Source organism: Otolemur garnettii, unplaced genomic scaffold (genome assembly GCF_000181295.1).
Source record: "Otolemur garnettii isolate 467f Iridium unplaced genomic scaffold, OtoGar3 scaffold00018, whole genome shotgun sequence".
In the NCBI taxonomy this organism is placed as follows: Eukaryota; Metazoa; Chordata; class Mammalia; order Primates; family Galagidae; genus Otolemur; species Otolemur garnettii.
The window spans coordinates 28,364,432-28,381,332 of record NW_003852413.1 but is presented as its reverse complement, the minus strand read 5'-3'; the positions used below and the strand labels follow the sequence as shown (position 1 = coordinate 28,381,332).

At 54.6% G+C, this 16,901-nt stretch overlaps 1 protein-coding gene across 1 annotated transcript; it reads right to left on the bottom strand.

Annotated features, from left to right (window-relative positions):
- Positions 1 to 1,727: 1,727 nt before the first annotated feature.
- On the bottom strand, positions 1,728 to 16,533 carry XYLT2 (xylosyltransferase 2). Its single transcript, XM_003786492.3, has 11 exons — positions 16,266 to 16,533; positions 9,365 to 9,857; positions 8,921 to 9,096; positions 8,480 to 8,682; positions 7,946 to 8,026; positions 7,529 to 7,745; positions 7,267 to 7,443; positions 6,737 to 6,999; positions 6,262 to 6,457; positions 5,244 to 5,577; positions 1,728 to 2,902 (listed from the first exon to the last, which is right to left on the bottom strand). Exons 1-11 carry the CDS (start codon positions 16,398 to 16,400, stop codon positions 2,580 to 2,582), a joined length of 2,598 nt encoding a protein of 865 aa, XP_003786540.1. The 5' UTR covers positions 16,401 to 16,533; the 3' UTR covers positions 1,728 to 2,579.
- Positions 16,534 to 16,901: the final 368 nt, after the last annotated feature.

The window sequence follows — 16,901 nt, the reverse complement described above, 5'->3', positions numbered from 1 at the left end:
GCCACAATGCCTGGCTATTTTTTGTTACAGTTTGACCAGGGCTGGGTTTGAACCCATCACCCTTAGTATCTGGGGCCGGTGCCCTACTTGCTGAGCCACAGATGCCACCTGGTTATTTTTTTTTTTTTTTGCAGTTTTTGGCTGAGGCTGGGTTTGAACCTGCCACCTCCGGCATAGGGGGCTGGCGCTCTACTCCTTTGAGCCACAGGTGCCGCCCTAATTTTTCTTTTTATTGACCTAAGAGTTGATATTGCGAAACAAAACAAAAAATCCAACATTGCAGGGGTCCTCAAACTTTTTAAACAGGGGGCCAGTTCACCGTCCCTCACACCATTGGAGGGTCTGACTGCGGGCCCTGGGACAGGTCGGCAGGACAGGCAGTGGTGGCAAAAACACCTGGTGGGCTGGATAAATGTCCTAGGCGGGCTGCATGTGGCCTTTGGGCCATAGTTTGAAGACGCCTGTGAGAACCAGAGTACAGCCTCAGACCTTCACTAAAATGCGAACCCGAAGGAGTAATCTTCTTAGCCTCTGAACCCAGGCCGTATCTTTTGAGTTCTTACTGTTAGCTCCTTCCTAGTTACCTGTCCAGCCAGGCTCTTATGAGAGCGGGAAAGCGTCACAACAGAATAGTTGTGAAGCCTGTTTGCCACCATCTAACAGCAAGTGAGGACTCTTGGCTTACCGTTTCTTAGCCTATTTCCATCTGCTAAATCAGTGGTTCTCAACCTTCCTAATGCCACGGCCCTTTAATACAGTTCCTGTGGGTTGCAACCCACAGGCGGAGAGCCACTGTGCTAAATGAAGGTAGTAAAAGGGTTGTGAGGATTAAGTGAGATGCTGCACACAAAGTCAGTAGCGTGGCTACAACAAAACGAAAGAAATCTGCCCATCACTGTTATTGCTGGTCAGGAGTGCCCTCTTCTGGCAACTAGGAAAACTTGACATGTGGCAGCCTGGGCAGTAATTGATCCCCAAGCCGAGCTGATACAATCAGTATGGCTGGCTGATAGGGTGATTTTTGAGGTCTAGGAAACTTCACCTTTACTCCTCCCACATTAAGGTGTGAAGGACTGACACTGAGCCCTGTCTGACAACAGAAGGAGAGTCAGAAGGGGAGAGGAGACCTGAGAAAGGGAGGGAGGATGAACAGGTCTTTTCTGCAGTGTCTTCCCAGTTCCTAGGGCCATGGCTATGGACCCAAGCCACTGCTGTTCCTACCCCTAAAGGGAGAAGCTCCAACAGTGACCACCAGGCCATAGCTGAAATTGCCTCTGTTCTTAAGGGTGCCCCCAAAGGCAAGCCTGAGCTTCTAGGATGGGCCCTGGTGATGAAGAGGACAGATCAGCCAGCATCTGCTATGACCTAACCTTGTGGTGGGGGCAGGAGTACTGGGTCAGGGCTCTCAATCTAAGCTTGAATCCTGCTGGTCAACTGGCCTGCTGAGTGGCAATGAGCAACTCTCCAAGCCTCTTTGGGCCTGTGTGTCCCTCAGAAAAATAAGGAGCTGAATTAGATGTGCCCCTGAGTCCCTTCTGGCTCTTGGGATAGTTTCTAACCTGTTTCCACTCTAAAGGAATGAGACCTTCACCATTTTTAGCCCCTCTAAAGGAAAGAGACCTTCACCTTTTTTAGCCCCTCTAAAGGAATGAGACCTTCACCTTCTTGAGCCCCAACAGATGGTGATGGCTTCCCAGCACCCAGGAGGAAAAACACAGAGGCTTAGCTTAGAGAGATAGAGATATATTTCTTCTGTTGCATATTTCAGACTTCACACTGAGCTTCAGGCACAATGCTAGTCCAGGTTCTTCTGAGAGCCCTGACAGAGCTCCCATGTTGTCAGGAGGGCTCACCCTCCCAGGGTCTAAGAAACTCTGCCTTGGTCTTGGGTCTTGATGTCCTGTCTTTCCCATCAAGGGGCAGGGTATGTTCGAAAATCCTGGAGCCAGCCTCAGCCCTCTTCTAGGTCCCCTGGCCGTAAGAAGAGGGGCTGTCCCTGCTAGAGCCCAGCTCTGCAGTACCCCCCCCCAAATCACCTGTTCTCTGGGCCAGAGAGCCTGGCAGGGCACCTGTAACCCTGCAAAGCCTCAGCCATGAGCACCACAGGCCCAAGCTGGAGAACAAAGCCCCAGACAGCGAGGTGGGCCCAGCCTCATCCAGAGCGACAGCACATGGGCTCAGCAAGCCCAGCCCCCACAGCCATGGCCCACTTCCTGGGGCTGCTCTGAGCCCTATTGCACATCTTTTCTGTTTCTAGTTCCTCCCCCGACCACCCATTTTCCTTTTTAAATTAAAAAAAAAAAAAAGAAAAAAACATTAGAGAAGAAGGAGAGGAAGAGCTGGGTGTGGAATGCTGCTGGAGCCCTTTTCCTCACGTTCGCACCAACCCTCCGGTTCCTAGCAGAGGCAGCAGCAGGAGTTAGTGCTGCGCTCACCTTCCCTGCCGTCTGTGAGGGTTCTTGATGGCTGAAACGGGTGTGCTGCGTGGCCTCTGGTTCTTGCCTATGAGAGGGGACACCTCTCCATTGTCTGTAAGGTGCAATTCCCCTGGTCCTCCAGGGGTGCTGGCTGGGGCCCTGCTACCTGAGTCGCCCGTCTGCTTTGACAGGCCCCAGCTCCGATTTGGGGTCAGGGGACAGAGAGCTCCAGCTGGTTCGTTTGCAGGGCTCCAGGGAAGGGCAGGCAGAGGGGCCCATGGCACACAGTCCGGCCACAGACCAGAAGCCCTTCAGTTCTCCATCTGTCCAGGCCTCTAGTGCATGGCCGGTGAGTTCTGTGTGCTGTCGGGCAGCCTCTTCCACGAGCTCTGGCTGAGGCAGGTTCAGAATCCCACTCAGGCCTTGGAAACTCTGCTCCATGTACTCATTGTGGGGTGGCCCTGCGTGCAGCCAGCTGGCATCATCTGGAAGTGCAAAGAAGGCAGTAAGCACACCCCACCCAACAGATTCCATGGAGGCCAGATCCAAGAGTCAAGTCCAGGTACCACAAGTTCCTATGCCATTTCTTCCAGAGTCAGCACTTGCTGAGTGGCCTTGGGCTAGTCCAAGGAATTTTTTGTGCCCATAAAACTGTTAGTTTTTTTGAGACAGGGTCTTGCTGTGTTGCCCAGGCTAACATGCAGTGGCATCATTGTAGCTCAGTGCAACTTCAAGCTCCTAGGCTCAAGCGATTTTCCTGCTTCAGTTTCCTGAGTAGCTAGGACACCCGGCTAATTTTTTTTTTTTTTTGTAGAGACAGAGTTTCACTTTATCACCCATGGTAGAGTGCCGTGGTGTCACTCAGCTCACAGCAACCTCCAACTCCTGGGCTTAGGTGATTCCCTTGCCTCAGCCTCCCAAGTAGCTGGGACTACAGGCGCCCACCACAACACTTGGCTATTTTTTTGTTGCAGTTTGGCCGGGGCCTGGTTTGAACCCGCCACCCTTGGTATATGGGGCTGGCGCCCTGCCCACTGAGCCACAGGCGCTGCCCACACCTGGCTAATTTTTCTTTCTTTCTTTCTTTTTTTTTTTTTAGACGGAGTTTCACTTTGTTGCCCTCAGTAGAGTGCTATGGTGTCTGTTATAGCTCATAGCAACCTCAAACTCTTGGGCTCAAGCTATCCTCCCAAGTGGCTGGGACTACAGAGTGCTAGGATTATAGGTGTGAGCCACGATGCATGGCGTATGGCCTAATTTTCCTATTTTTAGTAGAGACAAGGTCTTGCTCTTGCCCAGGTTGGTCTTAAACTCCTGAGCTCAAGAGATCCACCTCAACCTCCCAGAGTACTACGATTGGTGTGAGCCACTGTGCCTGGCCAAAAAAATCTGTTAAGTTTTATAAAACCACGGCAATATGCCCTGGATTCCCAACTTTAGGATTAAGTGAAATAGTAGGTTCAAGGTACTTTAGAAAATAAGGCAACAGTCTGGTTCTGTGACTTGTGCCCCTCTTTGACCATCATCAGTGGCTTCCAGAGCCCTCAGAAACCTATTCTCAGGCCCTCCACCCCTCATGCACAGATATCGGCAAACTTTGTCCCCTTGGCTTACAGGATTCTTTTTGTCCTTGAGGCTCAGCCCTAGACCCCTCCTGCAGGTGGCCTCCATTCTTCCCTCTGTCTCCTTCTATAGATTGGGAATTCCAGGAATGCTGGGAATACAGCCTGTCTGCCCTAGAACTGCCACAGTCCCAGCACCCCCTCCTCTAGGCTACCCCTGCTCTTAGACACCTTCCTTTGATAGGATGGGGTAAAATGAAACATCAATCTACTGATTGATCACCTACTACAACCCAGCCACTCTTCCCCATACACTGTCCCTAATATCTCCCAGGGGGCAGTTACCTGTATCAGGCCCTCCCTTGTAGGAACCCATCCAGCCCATGCCTCTGTTCAGAGGCTATTTCGCAACTTCAGCCAAGCAAGAGGACAGCCATTTGACCCTGCCCACCTGCCACGTGGTGGACTAGGATGACTAATCAGATTTGCTATCCCCAAAATGTGGAACCTGGGAACTAAAAGGCCCTGCCCAATCTCTGTTGTACTAAGAGGCCATGTATGGAGAAGCAGACAGAGCCAAAGCCTGAGGCCAATAAGCAGAGATAGGACATGATGGTCCCAAGAAATGGAGAAAGCACCTCTAGTTCCTGGTGAGACCTAAGACATTTTCGGGGTTCTGTGCAGGGCAAATTCTGCATTCTTCGAATAATTTCCCTTTTTTAACTAGAGCCAGGTTGAGTGGATATGTGTTGCATGCACCAGGTCTCTGTTATTGCATGCACCACTCCTACTTTACATGTGATAAGACTGAGGCTCAGGCCGGGCAAAGTGGCTCACACCTATAATCCTAGCACTCTGGGAGGCAAGAGGGTCGCTTGATTCCAAAGAGTTTGAGTTTGCTGTGAGCTATGATGCCATAGCGCTCTAACCAGGGTGATAGCTTAAGAGTTTGTCTTTAAAAAAAAAAAAAAAAAAGACTGAGGCTCAGGAAAGCCAAATAGTTTCCAAGGACAAAAGACCAATTAAACTCTCAGAACTATGTTCCAGACCCAAGTCTGCTCAACTCTAAACCTTCCCTTTCTACCATGCCCCAGGGCAACTCTGGCATGCTAAGGCATAGAAAATCAAGGCCCAAGCTTTCTCCCTTCCCTTACTTTAGGGATAGGGGTAGCTCTGATGGTTGGCTTCTTGGGGGTCGCCTCCCAGAAGAGGCGAATCCTATTCTGTCTTGCTTTGGGGCATAATTCAGGAACTACATCCTTACCTTTCCTGAGAGGTAGTTTGCGGTTGAAGGTCAAGGGCAGCACAAGGAAGCGGGTCTCACCCAGCGGCTCCCAGAACTGAAGCAGTCGAACAGTCCAGGCCCCGGGCCGCAGGGGCCGGCTCAGTGGGGGCTTATATTGCGTAACTTCGGTCTCAGCATCTACTGTGATGTCATAAGACGTGGCCACCACATAGGTTGGGTCAATCCAGACCACAGTGGCTGTGAGGTTGGGGCCCCGGGCCCAGCGCTGCATGGCCACAGGCTCATCCAGTGGCCCCAGCAACCCCCCAAAGTTCCGGAAAAGACGCTCTTTGGGGTCCCACTCGGTGCCGACCTGTAGAGAAGGAGGCAGCTAGGCAAGAGCCTGGAGAGAGGTCCTTTTCTCTACTCTGTCGCTGCCTCTCTCTGTAACCTCAGGTCAGTCTCTGTCTCTTTCTGGGCCTCAGTTTTCTCATCTGCAAAATGAAGGGGTCAGACTAGGAGATCTTTAATATCTCTCCCAGCTCTGAGATCTGTTCTAGGCTTCCATTATGAACTACTCTGCAATGGTGGGGACATAAGGTAGTGATGGAGTTCACAGCCTTGCCCAGAGGCTTAGAGATGGAGTTTATAGCCTTAGAGGCTTTGGCTTCATTCCCACATGAAGCCAAAGCCTCTAAGAAAGAGACTGAAGAGACATCTAATAGCTTAATCTTGTGGCCCAACTTGAATGTCCAAGTCCCTCTAGAAGAAATCTCTATAGTTTATAAGTCATGGAACTGACACTCCCGCCCTCCTCCCTGTGCAGCCTGTGTCTCCCAATTGGGAGCTGCTCCTCAAAGTGCCCATGTGGGGGCAAGACAGGGTTTCAGCACAGGGCATCACCAAGGCTGCCACTACTGGAAAAGAGCCCAGTGAACCTAGTTCATAAAGGCCTAACCAAGTCCTACTCCTTCCTTGGTGTTCTGTCCCTGTCATCCCACTACCCTGAGTCTTGCTGGAGGTCAGGAGAAGGCAAGGGCGCGGGGACCTGTCCCACCTCCAAACTCTGGAGCCGGCTGGCCTGGTCACTGCGCCCCAACAGCTTCAGCGACCCCTGGGGCATCAGCCACATCTCAAGCGTCTCTGCCGGGCCCTGGGCTGAGGGCTGCACCGCCTGCGTCACCAGGTAGCCCTGGAAATGGTCGTCATAGAAATACAGGTGCACACTGGACGGCAAGCCCCTGGGCTCAAACCTAAGAAGGTTCCAGCAGGGAGAAAGGGAGATGCCATCAGCACACTGGACTTGGCCTAGAGTCCAAGGGAGGGGGCTCTGGGGAGGTCCCATCCCCAGGCATTTCCTTTGCCCCAAATCTTATACCCCACAGCACCTACATGCCTGGCTCTTGTCTTCTGTCTGTATTTGCATTTTCCCTGCCTTGGGCTCACTGTGGGTAGGGCTGTTGCTTTTTGGTTGGCTTCCCCATAGGGCACCACAACCTGAGGGCCTGTTGTATGTCAGAAGGGGGTCTCACCTGCAGAGGGGGGTGGCCAGTGGGGGTGCAGTGGTGGCGGCATGGCGCAGGCTAAGGCGGGCGAAGGCAGTGTAAGCGGTGAGCATGACATCACTGAGCCCACTGGGGCCATCGGCCGCATCGTAGGTGTTCTCCCAGTAGGCCTTGAGGGCTGGCGTGCCGGGTGGGTAGCTGCCATACAGGTGGAAGTCCAGGATTTCTAATACCTCCTGGTTCACGGTTGACTCGAACTTCCGGGCGAAGAAGGTGGGTCTGGAGACTTGCTGGAGCAGGAGAGGCAAGGAAGGTGAAGGGCTCTGGAGGTCCCAGAGTGCACGGTAGGGGCCCCTCTTACCACTGCCTAGAGATCAGCCTCCTACAGCTTTTTTTCCTGCTGTTGTGGCCCCAGGCCCCTGAGGACTGCTCCAGGTAGAGGACCCCCCAGATTCTCCGACTGGCTTACCCTGCCCTTCTGACCTTGGAAAGCTAAGGGTGAAAAGCTGGGGTGAAGCCCTAGCAAACCACAGCCTCTCTGAGCTACGGACAAGCACCTGCAGCCGGAGGAAGTCCTGTGGCTTGAAGTCATTCGGGGAGCAGCCGCACCAGTCCACAATGTGCTTGTACTGGCACTTGCAGCCTAACTTGCGGTTCCAGTTGGTGACCCGCAGGTTGTTGTCCACTAGGGTCTCACAGGCCAGGCTGTTCTCCAGCACCGTGTGGAAAAAGGACTATAGGTAGCAAAGGAGGGTGGACGGTGAGCTGTGGCCAGCCCAGCCACACCCTCCCTGGCTGGTGTGCCTGCCCCTCACCCACCTCGGCTGGGAGCAGTGTGTATGTATAGAATTGGCGGAGCTGGGCCACAAGTGGGTCATCTGTGTACACCACATATTCCACGAAGCTGCGTGTCAGCACAAACCAGTCAGAGCCACCATCCACCACGATGCCTGCTGGAATCTGCCGCTCACCCAGGCGCCACATGTGTGAGTCACACTCATGGAAGAGCCGGTCCAGGCCCTGTTTTTTGATGAATCTGTGGGTGGCAGAAGAGCCATACCAGGGGGTCCTGTAGGTTGGGTTCTAAGCTCTTTTACCCACCTAGCAACCAGCACTCCTCAACCTGTGACTGGTTTGGAGGCTTTGTAACCCAGGGCTGGGGCCACCGAGTCCCACTGTGTGGGAGAGGTTGGGACAAGATCCCAGAACCAGGGTCTCCTTCCCCATCATCCTCACCTGGAATTGTCCCGGCCATGTGACTTAAGAAAATTCTTGTCCCGGTTCTTGGATAGGAATGCCACCAGCTCCTCATTGGTCCTAGTGAGGAATGGGTGGCCAGCAGCCATGTGTGAGGGATACTCCATCACTGGCCCAGGACAGACCTCCAGCACTCTTTCCCTTCACTGTGGCCCACTCTTCCTCACTGAGAACAGTCTGGCCGTGTGCCCTATCCCTGGCTGATGCTCTTGGGTGGGGGCCACTTGAGGCCCCTGAGGAAGACCAGCCCACCCTTCCTCTACCCACTGCTGCCTGACCTGACACCCCAGGTACTAGCCTGTGGCTTCCCCTCCCTCTCCCGTTATTCTCAATTCTCAGATCATCCCTCAGTAACCCCTCCCCTAGAAGGTGGCTAGGCCACATCTGGGCTGTGCAGGTTCACAGAATGAGACTTGGGGGAGAGGAGAGAGTCCATCAGGGTCTCCAACCCCAAGAGCCCACCTGGATAGGCCTCCCCTCCCATCCAGGGGATTCTGAGCCCCAGCCCCACACCTGGTTGGGTAGTCGGTGGCACTGAGGTTGATGAAGAAGTCCCAGGCCCAGCCAGGCACCTCCAGCAGGTCCTGCATGCTCCGTAAGTACATCCTCAGGAGGCTGGCCCCACCCCAGATGGTGACCATGCGCCAAGGTGTCACCCGCACGTTGTCATACAGCTGGGCTAGCTCCACCACCTCACGGTGCAGGTAGTTGGAACGCTGGGGAGAGGGGATTCTCAGCAGATGCAGCCGGGCATTATAACCACCCTACTCCTACCCCAGGACAGAGTACACGTAATATAAAATAGAGCTCCAGCTCTGAATGGCTTTGCCTGTCTGCACTGGCCACTCCTGCATTCTGGATACTTGAGTCAGGGCAAGAACACTTCTGTCTATTCTCTTCAGAGTCTCTGCTCTGCTCACCCCATACCTCCTGGCCTCCCCCCACCTTTAGTACCTTGTCCACATGGATGTAGAAGTAATGCTGCTCATGGTAGACAGCCTTAAGGAGACGCTTCAGCTGGCGGATGGCGCGTCCATGAACTACCAGCATGTAGGCAATCCTTACTGGGGGACCATCCACAGGCTGCTGGGCCCTCATCTCGTCCCACTGGACACCAGGACTCATCTTCCCTGAGAACAGAGTACAGGGGTATTGGTGAGGCCAAGCGGAATCACACCAAGTAGGGGTGAGATGGAAGTTGGGGGCTGCCTGCCTCGACTTGGAGCCCATTGCTCCTGGGTCTCTGCTTCACCTATGCTTCTTACTATACTGTGTTGAAAACTTGGAAAGGGAGGTGGGCCCCTCTGAGCTCCTTCTCTGAGAAATGGGGGTGATAATCTGGGCCATGCCACCTCCCCAACCTAGCCTGTGAAGGACTGGGGCACCCCTGTCCCTCACCAGATAGCTGGCAGTGCCGAGGCACAGCCTTGGGCATGAGGCTCCCAGACTGGTGCAGACACACCACGTTGGCGATCTCCTGCTGGCACTGCTTGGTGCTGGCCCGGGCCAGTGCAGACAGTGCATCCTTGCCCACGATCTCGCACTTGGGGGTGAAGCCGTTGTCCGTGGGCTGGGGGGCACCCTCCACACTCCCTGTATCTCCATGTGGTGGGAAACCAGCTGCCCCTATCAGCGCCTCCCCAGCTGCTGCCCCGCTCAGGTTCTGGCGGCCAGGGGCTTCTGGGGGTGGGGCAGGTGGGACCCGCCTGCTGGCTCTCTGCCGGCTAGTTACTGCCCGTACCACCTTGGCCACGGGCATGCCTGGGCTCTCAGCGCGGCCCCGCCAGCGCCCATGCCTTCTGCTTGCACTGCCCCGCCGCCCTGCCGAACTGTCTGTGTCCTTAGAGCCCTCTCCAGGGTCCAGTGGTCGTGGCTTCCTCTGCCTTCCTTTCTGTAAAAGATAAGCAGACATACATCATGGGGGCAGTCATTTACCTCCTCCTGCTCCTTGCGTTCCATCTTATTTAAGTGACACCCTAAGACCTAGAGGCTCCTGCCTACACTTTACCTTAACAGGTTCTGTTCACCTGAGGACTCTGCACAAACAGCACTGCCACTGGGACACTGCCTAACCAGCAGCTGGGGAAGCATGGGCTGGCCCTCCACTGTGCCATCACATTTCCTGCCCGCCACTGCTCTCAGATCACACAGCACTGTGCTATTTTTGCTCTGGACTCAGATACCACTTTCTTTTTTAGCAGATATTAAAATGAAGATCCACATGTGTCCCAAGGGAAGGGTGTGGACACCCCCTTGCAGAAGACATAAGAGTGTCTACTTAAAGCCCCTGAACTCTGGGTGGCACTTGTGGCTGAGTGGATGGGGTGTCAGCCCCCTATACTGAGGGTGGCAGGTTCGAATTCAGCCCCAACTAGCTAAAACAGCAACAACAACTGCAAAAAAAAAAAAGAAGAAGAAGAAGCCCCTGACTCCTACCAGGGAAGAGATGGTGTTCTTCAGAAGACTGTAATTTCCAAATGAATCCAAAGCATGGACTAAAACATTTCCATGTGGGAATACTGAGGCCACAGAGAGTACAGGAATGCCCAGGAGGGAGGAAGAGAGGTGAAACCCGAGACTTCAGTATTGGGTGGGTTCTCTGGGAAGCAGAGATGAAAACGAGATTGACTCGGGGTATACCTGTGCATGACGGCACAGGGCAGGAGCTGGCAAGGAAAGGCTTCAGACTGCAAAGGAGATAGTGTGTGTGCAAGAGGAACTTCAGTGCAGTGCTGGGGAAGCCCTGGCCAGCTCAGTGAGGAGGCAGCATAGGCGAGTCCTCTGCCACCTCTATGTGCGGCCGGAATGCTGAGGCAGGGCCTGAAGGTACCGATAGCTGGAGGCTGTCACCTCACTGCACTTGCAACAGATTGTCCCTTGAAGGGAACTCTGCAGTGATGTGCTGCCTCGGCTGCCACACCCCTGCTTCCTGGTTGTATGCACTCTGTCCCCTGCTGCCTTTCCTCAAGTCCAGATGCTTCCCTAGATGGCTTGGTCTTGCTTGAATGGCATGTCTACCTACCTTCTCCCCTGCTCTCCCTGCCTGACTAAATCCCATCCATGCTTTCAGATCCAGCTCCAAGTCCCCTGGCATTCAGCTATCCCATCCACCCCAGTGGGATTTGCTAAGCTCCAAAGCCCTGGATGTTTCTCTAGTAGACAGTGAGTTCTTTGAGGAGAGGCATGTCAGCTCCACCTCCCCAGGGCCTGGTGGAACAGCTGGCACACGGACATCTGGCTGGTGTCTGGTGGGTGAGACGTGGAAGGGACAGAGAAGCAAGAGGTGGGCACGAGTGAACACTTTAGCCTTGGGGTGGGCGCTGAGTCTAGCTAGCTCTGCCAGCTCACCAGCAGTTCCCTAACTTGTCCGAGCACATCCCCCCAGCTGTCCTCACTGCTTTCTCTGTTCACTGTAAACCTTCTCCCACGGGTCTTCCCCTTCACCACTCCATAAGCTCCCTGCTGCTAAGTCCTCTTCCTTCTTGGCCTTTCAGCGGCATGACTTAACAGATCACGCTATTCCTTGAAGCACCCTCCTGGCTTGGTTTCCAGGATACCCGCCTGGCTTCTCACCTGTCTCTGCTTCTACTCCTAGTCAGTCTTCTTGGTACCGCCTGTCTCCCAAGGCATGCCCTGGGGCCTTTCCTTGTCCCAGCTCCATCACTTCCTAAGTGATTTCTCTCAGTCTCTGGGTGTCTAAGCTCCATCCAGGCTCCCAGATACATCTCTGGCCTTGAACCTCCAGGCATTTAACATCCACCAGGCTCCCTTGGCAGCCTAATAGAACTTTCCAACTCACCCGTCCAAAAGTTAACTCCTGCTCTTCCTCTCCAACCTGCCCCTACTTCAGTCTTCCCCATCTTAGATCATGCCAAGTCCATCCTTCCGCTTGCTCAGGCTGAACTCCTTTCAGGAGTCATCTGACTCCTCTCTTTCCCTCATGCCCACATCTACTCCATCAGCACATCCTGTAGGGGCTGCTTTCAAAACACACCCAGACTCTGACCCCTTCTCACTGCCCTCTCACTAGCCCCTGCCTGCACTCCCTATCTCCTGATTCCTAGTCTTTCCCTGTGGTGTTCCATGCCTTTGCACTCACTGTCCCCTCCCCGCTCCACAGCTCATTCCTTGCCACCTTCCGTTCTTTATTCAGATGTCATCTTCTCAGTTGGGTCCACCCTGACCACTGGAGTTAAAACTCCAGCCCTCCCTCATCCTTTGCTTCATCTTCCCACAACACATCACACCTTCTATCATCCTATCATTTATTTGTTTATACAGTGTTACTCTGCCTTGTCACAAGATCATATATTCCCCAAGGGCAGGGATCTTTATAGTTTCATTCACTGACATATTCCTGCAGCTTAGGAGAGTGTCTGGCAATAGCAGACACTCAATAAGTATTTGCTGAATGAATGAGTGAAGGTAGAGCTCTTGGCATAGGTGCAGCATCAGTAAATGTGGCCATCCTTATAGTTATTGTGGGAAGAAGAGGAGGAAATAGCTATGAAGTCAAGAAAAAGACCCGGCTCAGCGCCTGTGGCTGAAGTGGCTAAGGTGCCAGCCACATACACCTAAAGTGGCGAGTTCGAATCTAGCCTGGGCCCACCAAACAACAATGATGGCTGCAACCAAAAAAAAATAGCCAGGCCTTGTGGCAGGCACCTGTGGTCCCAGCTACTTGGGAGGCGGAGGCAGGAGACTCGCTTGAGCCCAGGAGTTGGAGGTTGCTGTGAGTTGTGATGCCACAGCAGTCTACCCAAGGGGACAGCTTGGGGTTTTGTCTAAAAAAAAAAAAAAAAAGAGAGAGAGAGAGACCCAAGACCCTTGTACACTGTGGAGGCCCCTGGGGGCTGGGTCCTCTCTGCTTCTTACTCTCTAGGACCTTCCTTTCCTCCCTTGTTTGAGCATGGCAGGAACCTCATATTGTCAGGCTAATAGCCACCTTCAGCCAGAGCCCCAGCCCTATACCCTGGCACTGAGGCCCTCTATACCCAGCACCCAGCCAGCCCTCTGATCTCCTGAGAGGTGGCCAAAGACAGCTGGTGTATCCATTGCCATCTGAGAATAGATACCTGCAGGAGGAGGCAGCAGGCCTATTCTGTACCCACACTGGAAAGACACCTAGGAAGGGTGAATGCAACCTCACTGAGCTGAGTGTACATCAGCCTGGTGACATCTAACCTGGGCACACAGCAAGCAGAGAAAGACATGCCCAAGCTTAGGTGGGTAGAGATGGCAGAGAGCTGTGGGCTTTTGGGGTGGAAGCCAGTATCAGTGAGTCAGGAAGCTGGTCAGGAGGGCAGGAAACAGGGCACAGGGCCAGGTTGGATGTGGTAGGGGACAGGATATGGGAGGAGATAGGCATGGTGGTGCCCTGCACTGCAGCAGGGAACTGGCTGACCCTGAGAAGGACAATCCCAGAGGAGGCTGGGGACCCAGGAAGTACCCTAGAGGGATCAGAGAGGCTCTGGAGGGCGGGCAGCTAGCCCCCACCCCACCCCCTCCCAGGCATGTCCATGAACATCAGCAGGCCCCAGGCTTATGCTCCTGAGAGCTGCCCCCAGTATCCCCTAAGTTGAGGGACCCAGCTGATGACTGAGGGCAGGGACTGGTCCTCTGGCCTAGATGCATTCTAGCGTCAATGTCCCCTTCCTTCTCACCAAGGAGGCATTTAAAATCCTTTGCCACTTCCTGGCTCTGTAACTCTTCCTTGGAATCCTTCTCTGGGCCACAGTGAACACAGAAATGCTTACCCCACCTTCTTCGGACTCTCAGACTGCATTTAAAATAAGTGGTGAGACAGTGTTTGTAAAAGCTCTGAAAATTAGCAAGTGGCTCTTTGGAGGTTAGTGATCATTCCTGGCATTCACTCTGGCCCCCTCCAGAGTGCATGCACATCTTAAATGCACATTGGATCCTGTTGCTACTTACACCTCTCCGGTTCTCTCTCACTGCACTTAGAATAAAACACTGGCCCCTTACTGTGGTCCTTCCAGCCACATAGGATTCAGCCTTCTTTCAGGGAAAGCACCACACCCTCCAGTCCATTCCTCAAGGGTACCCAGCTAAACCTATTCTGCTCAGAGCCTTCTGCCTGAACTCTCCTGCCCCCTCTCCCTGGGAGAAGCCTTTCCCCACACCTGATCTGAACCAGCTTCTTGTTATTCTATTGTGTTTCCTTTCCACTGTCTGTCTCTCCCTGTAGACTGCCTGCCCCTGACAAGCAGGGTCTTCATCTGTTTTCTGTATCCCAGTAGTAGCACAGTGCTTGGTACAAAGTAGAACTTAATATTAGGTGAATGAATGAATGAATGAATGAATGCATGTCCCCAATGTGCAGTGCTGAGATAATGAGAGTCATTTACTGACAGCTTAGCATGTGCCAGGAACTCCTGCAAGTGCTTCACAGGCATGGCTTTCATTTCATCTTTCTAATCACCCAACATGAGAGCTGCTATTATTATCCCCGACTTGAGGAGAATACATGAGGGTAGAGAAGGAGGTAAGGTCATTTACCAGTAGTCTACTAAGGAGCAGAGCTGGAAGAGGATGGCAAAGTGGGCCATCCAACTCAGGGCTCACCTTCCCAAGCACTATGTTACACTACTTGGAGAGACACTTGCTGAGGGGGGTGTCCAAGCATCAATGGCTGCCTGGACTGCACAACCTTCAGTTCATCAGGAGTCTTTTTCCAACCTGCTCTGGGATTCCCCTGTCAACGTCAGCCAGGAAGCTGAAGAAGGGAGTAAGGGTAGGGATGGTATCCCAACCACTCCACTGCTCCAGTTCTCCACCCTGGCTATGGACAGGGCAGTAGGGACCTCAGCCCATTTAGAGACTCACAGACCCATTTGAAAGATCATTTGTTTTGGAGAAACTCAAGATGCTTTGACATGCCCCACTCCAGAGTGGTCACCAGCCTCAGTTCACATACTCTAGAGTTAGAGAGCTCCCTAACTGCCTGGCAGCCTGTTCCATCTTAGAATGTCCCATCCACCCAAAGAGTCTCCTTATATTGGGCCTGAAACCCTCTCCTCTTCCTCCTACTTAGGTCCACACAGAACAAGCTCATTCCTGCAGATGTTGCAGAGCAAGCCTCCCCAACCCCTAATTCCTTTTGGAGTTATGGTCTCATGTGACTCAGTCCAGCTCCCCCCACCCTCTTGGTTCTCCCAAAAAAGGCAAGGACAGCTCTTCTAGTCTCCACACAAGGCCTTCCATACTGTCAAGATGTAGGAAGCAGAAGTGGACATTGGGGCTCCGCTGACCTTCACCCTGCCAGGTGGAGAAGCCCAAGAGGACAAGGCAAGCAGAGCCTCTGACCCAGAGCCCAGAAGGCAACAGAACAAGGGGGTGGAGGCAGGGAAACCCAGATCTCTCACCCAAAGCTTAGGGTTATGGTTTGGCCCATCCTCTTTGCTCTTCCAGGATGAACTCAAACCCCACTGGACTCTTCCTAAAGGGAGAAGGTGTCTCCGCCTCCACCTGAAACCACATTAGCCAAGAGTCTGGGACCTGGGGACTGAGCTGGATGGTAGCTGCCTCTGCTTTAGGGCCTGGGGATCTGCTAAACCAGCTATTGCTGTCCTCATTCCCTTACAGCCAGAGGGACACCCTCTCCAATTCCCTAATGCCTTGAGGCCAAGTCTCCAGCTCACTTCCCCCGCTCTCATACCCTTCTGAAGACCTACTCAGGTTCTTCAAACCCCTGGCTGAGCAAGCCACACCTCCAGTTCTCTCCCTCGGGGTCACTCCCTGTTCCCTGGTACACACTTTGTCCCAGGCTCTAATTCCACCCCAGAGCTCCACTTCCTCACTGCTCCCTGCCCCTCAGGTATAGCTGGGTAAGGGATGCCCGGGGTCCCTTGGCCTCACTCCTCTGCCCACGGCGCACACATACCCGCCCCCTCCCAACTTCAGAAAGTTTGGCCTGGGGCTCCCCACCTTCTTGCAGGCTCCGGCCCAGCCCTGCTTCCTAGCCCCGCTCCCCGCGCCTGACCTTCATCGTTCCCCTGGCCACAGACCACCCCACCGCGACCTGCTCCTCCCACCCCAGCCCCCAGTCTGTCCGGCCTGGGTCTCCGGGTCACGCACTGTCCCTGCGCGCAGCTCCCTAGGCCTGCCTGGGAAGGGTGCGCCAGGGGCCGGATGCCCCGCTCCAGGTGACCGCCAGCAGCCGGCAAGCACGCGGCCAGTGCCCCACTTCCCTGGCTGGGGCGCCCGCAGCCCCACCAGGACCCCGCGCGCCCCCGCGCCCGGCCTGCCCGCCCGTCTGCACGCCCGGCAGTCGGAGCACCTCGCCAGCCTCGTCCTCCTCCAGGCCGCTGAAGCTCCACACCACCAGGCCCTGCAGCAGCAGTATGGCCAGCGCCGTGGCGATCGCCAGTTTGTAGCGCCGCACCAGCTTCTGCACTCGCGCGCTCGCCACCATCTTCCTGCCCGGGACGCGGGGCGCGCGCCCAGCCCTGCAACCCGGCCGCGGGCGCGCGCGCGGGCGCGCAACCGAGCTCCCCGCCCGGGGAGGTGGGCCGGAGGCGGGGCATCTAGGGCGGGGCCTCCGGGCCCGAAGGCCGCGCCCCTCAGGCTAGGGGCGGAGCCTGGGTCGGCAGACCCTCCTGCTCGGGCGCAGCGGGCGTGGGGTAGTGCGCAGGCCTTACGCGTTCGCCTCCAGGCCACTGCTCGGTGCCTGTGGGTCTCTCATGTGCTAATGTTTTCCTGGATGGGAGCCGCATGGAACTGGGGTGTGGGGTCTGCGGCCGGACCTCTCTTGCCCAGTGTCGAGAGTCGTGTAGGGGGCTCTGATTGGCTCCCGGGACCGAGGAATGCTAGCGCACCTCGAAACGAGCTGGGAAAAGTGTGTGAGTGGCATAGGCCCCAGCTTAAAAAGCTGGAGGCCGCGCCTACGGGTAAAATCTAACCCGTTGACGGGGAT

What these genes read in the sequence shown, in the direction of transcription:
- XYLT2 (XM_003786492.3), bottom strand. Translation starts at nt 16,400, where the DNA reads ATGGTGGCGAGCGCGCGAGTGCAGAAGCTGGTGCGGCGCTACAAACTG. An exon ending in ACACACTGCTCCCAGCCGAG is followed by an intron (nt 7,444 to 7,528) that starts GTGGGTGAGGGG and finishes TGCTACCTATAG; the next exon opens with TCCTTTTTCCACACGGTGCT. An exon ending in CTGGCCACCCCCCTCTGCAG is followed by an intron (nt 6,458 to 6,736) that starts GTGAGACCCCCT and finishes GAACCTTCTTAG; the next exon opens with GTTTGAGCCCAGGGGCTTGC.